At 36.6% G+C, this 8,166-nt stretch overlaps 1 protein-coding gene across 1 annotated transcript; it reads left to right on the forward strand.

Moving 5' to 3' along the window:
• Positions 1-618: 618 nt before the first annotated feature.
• On the forward strand, positions 619-7,281 carry LOC129357069 (carboxypeptidase A1-like). The gene is made up of 11 exons (XM_055026588.1): positions 619-716; positions 3,193-3,274; positions 3,366-3,488; positions 3,611-3,706; positions 4,574-4,675; positions 4,813-4,914; positions 4,983-5,107; positions 5,273-5,346; positions 5,750-5,949; positions 6,089-6,173; positions 7,030-7,281. Exons 1-11 carry the CDS (start codon positions 652-654, stop codon positions 7,215-7,217), a joined length of 1,242 nt encoding a protein of 413 aa, XP_054882563.1. The 5' UTR covers positions 619-651; the 3' UTR covers positions 7,218-7,281.
• Positions 7,282-8,166: the final 885 nt, after the last annotated feature.

The raw sequence follows: 8,166 nt of genomic DNA on the forward strand, positions 1-8,166 counted from the left end.
TTGATTATCTAACATATTGGCTTCACCAAAAACAATAGGCTGCAGTGAGCAGATTAGCAGATTTCTAAGGAATGTTTATTTGGGGGGGGGGGGTAACTGGACACTGGAAGGGGGGCGGGGGAAGTCATTGGGGTCATTAATCACTCATCAATCACTCCTCCGATTAAATTTTGACAGAAGGGTGTCTACATAGTTTTTTTGACATATGGGTGGATTTCATATCAGATATATGGCAGGATTCTAAGCACACAAACCTCTATTAAGAGACCCAACAAAACAAGTAAGACAATAACTCATAAATTGAACACTTTTCACACAATTAATAGCTATTATTTCTTTCTTTACAATTCAGCACCTTCATAAAACTCCCAAGCTTGCATATTTTACAACATATAAAATGAAACACAACATTCAAACCACATTTCTTATAGAAGGTACAGATGCACCAATGAGGAAGTATGTTATACTGCTGTGTGACAAAACAAACTTTGAACTAGCTTCCTCTTTCTTGGTAAACTGGACGCAACATATGTTTGTCTAAAAGCCTAAATTTTAAACAGCATGGTGCAACACCTGCTACCCTAGTCCTGCCCCACCGCTGCCTTTACAAAGCTGTTTGGTCCAAGAGTGTGTTTGACTTATTTCATCAAGATGAAGAAACTCGTTGTGTTTGCTGCTCTGCTTGTTGCTGTTCTCAGCAAGGGAGACTTCCATGGGTAAGTGAGCCAGAAAACCTTCTTCTGACCATTGACTACACTGAGTTAGGCAAAATACTTTTATTTTTGCTTAATTTTTTACCAGTGTGCAAGAAAGAAGGCACACAGAGCAAAGTCTGCTTTGTAATAATTATGAATGTGCACAATGTTGAAAACATTCAAGTAATAAGTAATATTGCTTCAAGATCAGAAATATACATTATTAAGCAAAACATCAGTGGTGTTATTTTAATTCTGTTTGCACCAAAAACAGAAGTTTAACTAATAATTTCAAGTAATTCAAAAGAAAATGCATTTTAAATTTTTAAGTGAAATATAATTGAGACATTTTTAAATCAGTGTGTTCTGGGTTGATTGGGCTACCACTGTTATTTCCACTTAAAATTGCCAAAAAATATGCATAGACATATCTAGTTGGAAGCACATTATTAGAACCTCATGACTCAGCATTCTGAAGGAGGTTTGATAATTAGCTTGGTCTGCTCCTGAAGAAATGTAGGCTACTCCAAAAACTCATCATGGGGGCCTACAGCCAACTCTTACTGCTGGTTATATTAAAGTCCATGTTTGCACAGTCAGAGACAGACAACTTGCTTTGTAGGAAAAACATGAAGCCAGAAAATAATCACAGAAGCTGTAGAAAAAGACTGGGTCTGGAATAATGTCCGTGGGATAGATGAGTCTAAAACAGAATGATTTTCATACAGAAACGGAGGACATGTTTGGTGGACATATTTACCCCTGACAGTAACCACATCAGTTGGTTACCATTTAAAAGTGTAAATAGTAACCAACTGATTTGCAAGAGAATAATTACTTGCAGGTGTACATCATGTATCCATATTATAGCTGGAAATAACCCAGTCTGTGGTCCAAGACAAAAAAGGCAGAATGACAAAACGGTGGTGCTATTTTTTCACCTCTTACCCTCGAGCTGCATTTCCATTCTATTTGTGTACTGTACTTTGTCAATATTCCGCTAATGTGAAGAAAACAAACTTTTTTGCGATTGCTATGTTTCTAAGTTTCTTGCCCACATGCCCACAGGAGATATCAGTAAAAGATTTTTATTGAAAAAACACAGATTAAGTGAGTAGAGAACAAAGGATTCCAGGGGAGGGCTCACGGTGAGGTCGGCACACTAAGGAGTAGCAGAAGAGATGGCAAGATCAGGGGTAATCGGAAATGGGAGATGTAAGACTAAATGAACTGAAACTACTTGAGAAAATTATGATCTCGGTCTGGGAGGGGAGACTGTGGGTTCGGGGTATAGGTTCACTATGTGAGTCTGATGAAGATCCAGGTTCCAGAAGCGGGGTTTGTTTGTGGAGGCTGTGGTGGAGGGTGGACAGGTAAGCTCAGACATAGAAGACGAAATGAGGAGCGGTCTGACAGTCAGGTGAATAATCCGGAAAAGATGAGGATGGGACTCGGGCAAGCAGTGGGTTTGATCCATGGTGTCACAAGGAAAGGAAATACAGAATGGGGTCTTCTCGAGGAGGAAACTCGGCGTCACAAAAAATACATGAAGAGGGGAAAACAACAAGAATAATTACTTAGAGAATCTCTCAGTGAATACACAGAGGAAGCTCGCTTTGGGGGCTCAAGAGTACCATGTAGACTAACACTCAGATGACAAAGTACTGGTAGTCGGCTCCTCTTAAGCTCCAGGACTGATGAGATGATTAAACACTGGTGCACTAAACCATGGCACATTCCTCCAGGGAAAAGCACCCTATGATGCCATCTGGTGAATAAGTGGTGAAGAAGCAGAAAAGCCAAAGAAAACCCAAAACCCTGATTCCCAACAAAACACAATTATAATCATGCATGAATACTTTTAAGTCAAGCGATTACCTCATCCTACCTGCAAAACCTTTTAAAAATTGGTGTTTTAATGAAGCAAACTTAATTTCAAAATGTCAAATTGAGTAATTAATATAATATGGTTGATGGAAACACAGCTTCTGTATTTCTTGCATCCTTGCTCAGTCATTTGGATAACTCCAGGCAGTTCATCATGCATTTGTCCTTCATATTAAAAAAAAAAACATCAGTTAATCATTGAGAAAATTGTATCTCAGTTTTCAAAGGTAGCTTTAATAAAGCCTGCACCATAATTTATGGAGGAAAAGTAAAAATGTTTTCCCAAAGCAAAATTTTCAGTTGTGATCTTGGGTGCTTGCAATTCACAAAGAAACAAAGATTAAAATGTTCATTTCATAAGTAATATTACTCTCTAAGAGTGGCACACAGTTTTTCAGGTAGTAGGGTTATGTTATTTCACTACCTTCATATTGGGCTTTTATTGCCATAAAAGGCCATAAAAGCCCAATGTCAGAGCAGCTTGGCACAGATAAATGTTTTTTTCAGTATCTAACATCTGCAAAAGCAGAGCCACACAAACTTACTTTTTCATGTGCTACCACCTCGATAAGTAACTTACTGGAATAATATCATTGTGTTTCTTTTGTAGGCATCAGGTTTTCCGGATTGTGCCGAAAGATGATGTCCAATTGGCCCTTGTCAGAGTTTTGGAAGACATATTGGATTTGGAGGTTATTTTGCAATTTAAACTATTCATTTGACAGTGGAAGTTAAAACAACACAGACTTATGCAGCATGTGAAACATCCGTGTGTTTTTACAGCTGGACTTCTGGAGACGGGTGACCCCTGTGGACATCAGAGTTCCCTCTCACAGCCTGCAGGTTGTCAAGAGTTACCTGGAGAATCACAGCATCAAGTACTTCACCATGATTAAAGACCTACAGGTGTGTTACAAAACTCAACAATATATAGTGTAGCCTTCTATAGGGTGAGGTTTGTGAAACCGCATTGGTGTTCCATCACACTCTTTGTTTCTGAGGCATCACTTAATCAGACAATGTTGCAGGCTTTGCTGGATGAGGAGCAGAGCCAAATGAAGTCCGCTGCTCTGGCTGGAAACACTGACAACTTTGACTACGCCAACTACCACACCCTCAGTGAGGTTAGTTTAAGTGTTAAAACACCTAGACAAAAATGTCTTCGTTATATGACAACTTGACATTAACCAAGACGTCATGATCTGACATAAGTTTGTTATAAAAGTATTACTGATTAAACTTTAAAAAATATGTAGCTTTATGTTATTAAAGCTAAAGTAGAATTAGTAATATTTTTATAACAAATTTATATCAGATCATAATTTTTTGGTTAATGCCAAATTACAAATACATTTTGAATAATGTCAACTTTGTATTAAAAGTGTCATGATTTACCGAATGATACTTTATAACAACAGTCATTAATATTCATGAAGACTTGTTCGTGTTTATTACAAGTGTTATGACATGTTTATGATGGTGTTATGCCAGTCTTCTTCACAACCCGTCAAATAAAGTGTTACCATAATGAGTTTAATTTTTTACATTCGGAAGCTCATTACCTTTCACATTCCCAGAAAAGCCAGTTTTAACATTTCTCTTACATTTGAAAAAATATGGTTTACTTTTTGGCATAGCTCCAGTTTTACTTGCCCTATTAACACAATTAAAACCTAATGTGTAGTTTATAATGTGCACTTCAAGCAAAAGTTGAAAGTGAGACTGGGGGAGGCGGAGTCTTGCTGCTGCAGCATCACAAATCAGACATGTTAAAAGATATGATGCCTCTGGACCCCCATGATTTAATGCATTGATACCACGAATGAAAAATCGCTACTTTCCGAGGGGGAAATGTGTTTTTATAAATATATAAATATTGTAGAATCGATATAATTATACATCCCTAGTTTTATGTCGCATAATAAAAATGGCACCAAAGATTCCAAAATTCAACTTCACAGTCAGGATGAATCTTTTTGACTTCCTTTCAGATCTACAGTTTCCAGGACATGCTAGTGGCTGAGAATCCAAAGTTGGTCAGCAAGACAGTGATCGGTCAGAGCTATGAGGGTCGTCTGCTTAATGTTCTCAAGGTAGAAGACGTTTCTGAAAATCTAGTCTCTTTCTAAACCAAACCATGACTTCAAATGGAAAAGGAAATCACACAACCAACCCATTTATCATTTGCACTTTGTTGTGCCTAAGTTCTTTCTCTTTCTTGTCTCTACAGTTCAGCACTGGTGGAAGCAACCGTCCTGCTATCTGGATCGACACTGGAATCCATGCCAGAGAATGGGTCACTCAGGCCAGTGGAATTGTGTTCGCCAAAAAGGTAGTTTGATACTTTACATTTTACACCTGTAAATGCTGTAATATTTATTTGTTGCTTTTTGTTTGCAGATTGTGACAGAATATGGAACAGACTCTGCTCTCACTGAAATCCTTAACAGAATGGATATTTTCTTAGAGATGGTGGTCAACCCTGATGGATACCACTTCACCCACACCAACGTGAGATGGGCACAGTTAAACATAAACCATAGGACACTGTTATTCTTAAAACAACTGAAAATATGCTTCTTTTTAGGAACTTTATCATTTCACTAACATGTGAGATCAGGTGCACATACGAGAACAACTAAAAAGAAAAAAGAAAAAACATTCGATTTGTTTCCAGAACCGAAGTGAAGAAGCAGGAAGCAGAATCGGGGCTCCAGGTGTGTCGGTGTGGACCTAAACCGGAACTGGAATGCTGGGTTTGGAGGTAGAACTTTCTGTCCATAAGGAAAATTTAAACAATCGACGATGAGCAAAACTAAAAAGTTAGTTGCTCCATAACAATATAACTATGGTTATAGTTTAGGTTTCAAACCTAAACTATAAAATTCAGCATAAGACATGGAAAAATGGTGGTCAGTAAATCAAATGAACTTTCATTTTAATTCTTATTTATTTTATGAGTTATTCTTCTAACTCTAAATCTGTGCAACACTTTGATCAACTTTAATGTTGTGTAGTGTCTTATCAATAAATTGGTGTGACATTCCTTTCGACCTTGTAAATTCCAGGATGCATTCATTTACTTAATCCAATTTAATCCACGTAAAATAATTATCTCAAACTCTTTGTCTTTCCTTTTTTTGTACTCTGATGCTTAAAACATTTAGGACACGGTTCTAGCAACAATCCATGCTCAGAGATCTATCGTGGAACCAGGGCTCATTCTGAGGCTGAAGTCAAGTCCATTGTAAACTTTGTGAGGTCACACGGCAATATCAAGGCCTTCATCTCCATCCATTCCTACTCACAGATGCTTTTGTTCCCCTACGGATACACCAGGAAACCTGCCAAAGACCAAGCTGAGCTGGTAGAAATATTCTGCTCCAGTCCTTTGCACAGAACTCTGTTATTCTTAATCAAACAAGAAACAAGAAAATTTAGAAGGTAAAATTTATATACCTTTGAAGCTCTTTTGTTTGGTAACTATGGTCAGTTTCATTCTGCAGGACCAAGTTGCTCAAAAGGCCGTCACTGCTCTGGCGTCCTTGTATGGCACCAGCTACAGATATGGCAGCATCATCACCACTATCTGTGAGTCCCCAAAGCATTTAGGCTCAGTAAACTTCATTGTGCATTTGCAAGAGATTATTTCCTCTTCAGCATGGTGTGCTGTTTGTAAAGTTACATCTTAAAAATTAACAGCACTTTCTAAGTTTGGGGAAACAAAGCAGGAGTTATTTTTCAAAGTCATATTTTCACTAAATATTTAAACTCAGAAGCTAAATTGTTAGTACGAAAATTTAGCTTTTAAATTAAATTTAGTTTACAGCTAAATACTTAATTAGCTGTAGATGTCTAATTCTAGACTAAATTTTTAAGTCTGCGTAAATATTTGGCTAGCGATCTAAATACTTAGTTACAAAGCTAAGTATTTAGTTTGTAAAAAAAAGTTTGGCTTGGAAATTAAATATTTAGTTTACAAAATAAATATTTAGCTCAGACTTAAACATTCAATTGGAAATTAAATACTTATTTTACAAACTAAATACTTAGCCTCCTAACTAAATATTTGAAGACAAAATAGAATTTGAAATACTTAATCAAAAGATTCAGCTTGTGAATTAAGTATTTAATTTGAGATTCTAGTTTTTACAAATATCTGGATAACATGTTGACTTTGAAAAACAAACACCCACATTTGTTCCTCTATGACTGGCTAACAAAACCAAAACAGTGCAGTAAAAAAATTTTCACTGTAATTTTACAAACAGATGTACACAACAATTCAGACTCACTTACAGCATAAAAGTACCTGTAGTGTTTTGGTGTATCAATATAACTAATATAACCTCTTCTTGTTAAGCTAGTTTTCAGCAACATAACTTAATTTGGGTATTCAGAGGAAATCAGACAACAATTGTGTAAAGTACCTTTGTTTTCACTGCAGATCAATCTAGTGGAGGCTCCATCGACTGGACCTACAACCAGGGAATCAAGTACTCCTACACCTTTGAACTGAGGGACACCGGCCACTATGGCTTCATCCTTCCTGCCAATCAAATTGTTCCCACTGCCAATGAGACGTGGCTCGCTCTGAAGGTCATTATGGATCACACCTTCAAGAACCCTTACTAAAAGAACAGAGTGAAAGCCTTGAGGCCTTTGATGTAGTTCTATTTGTAAACATAAAACAAAGAAAATAAAAATGCAAACAGGATTATTGTTGTTTATGTATGGAACAAGTACTGTGAAAGTGATTCTGCATTTTATATCTGGATTAGTTAAAAATATATAGACATGGATTTACATGTGTCATAATAAAAAAGTTGGTTTTCTATCACCTCAAGAACATTTCCAATATTGAAAGAGTGATGGCGCATAAAGATCTTGAGCAATTCATCCATCTGTTTATCTTCAGATAAAAAAGAGAACATTTATAAAGTGTACTTCTAATGCCGTCATAATACAAATTTGACCTCAAAATACTGATTATAGTAATATAGCATTCACCTTGGCCATTTAGCTTTTTTCAACACTTCACTTTTATCTAAGTTCTGATCAGATATATTTTCAATCTCTTTCATAGGACATATGTCCGCATCCTCACTTCTGGTCTAAGTTATAGATATTTCTGTAAATAATTGTATACATTGTTTAGTTTTATAACACTTTGAGATGACAGTTAACTTTAGCTAAGCTTGATTCCTAATAAACGAGACGAGCATCGACTACAAGATGTTTTCCCCAAGTAACATTTTTATGTATCAATTGACTATGTTATTTTATCATTCGAAGTGCCGTGATGGACCTCGGAAATGAGGATCTGGAGTGACTGAAGTGGTTTTCCCAGGTGGTTTTTGTTAGTTTATTCATGATTTCTTCTTGTTCGAGTCAAGCTAATAAGTCTTTGAGCATAATAGATGGCGGTATTTACAGAATCTTTAAACAGCTAGCTCAGAAATTGACCCGTACTTCTTCCCTCCTCACGTGTTGATAAAATTACTTTGCATAAATTCACACCACATGATTTATGTCACTATGTCACAGCGTCTCCCCTTAAACTGCAGCAACATTAAAAACGTAC

Source organism: Poeciliopsis prolifica, unplaced genomic scaffold (genome assembly GCF_027474105.1).
Source record: "Poeciliopsis prolifica strain line A6 unplaced genomic scaffold, Auburn_PproV2 SCAFFOLD227, whole genome shotgun sequence".
In the NCBI taxonomy this organism is placed as follows: domain Eukaryota; kingdom Metazoa; phylum Chordata; class Actinopteri; order Cyprinodontiformes; family Poeciliidae; genus Poeciliopsis; species Poeciliopsis prolifica.

What these genes read in the sequence shown, in the direction of transcription:
- LOC129357069 (XM_055026588.1), top strand. Translation starts at nt 652, where the DNA reads ATGAAGAAACTCGTTGTGTTTGCTGCTCTGCTTGTTGCTGTTCTCAGC. An exon ending in CCATGATTAAAGACCTACAG is followed by an intron (nt 3,489 to 3,610) that starts GTGTGTTACAAA and finishes ACAATGTTGCAG; the next exon opens with GCTTTGCTGGATGAGGAGCA. An exon ending in GAATTGTGTTCGCCAAAAAG is followed by an intron (nt 4,915 to 4,982) that starts GTAGTTTGATAC and finishes TTTTGTTTGCAG; the next exon opens with ATTGTGACAGAATATGGAAC.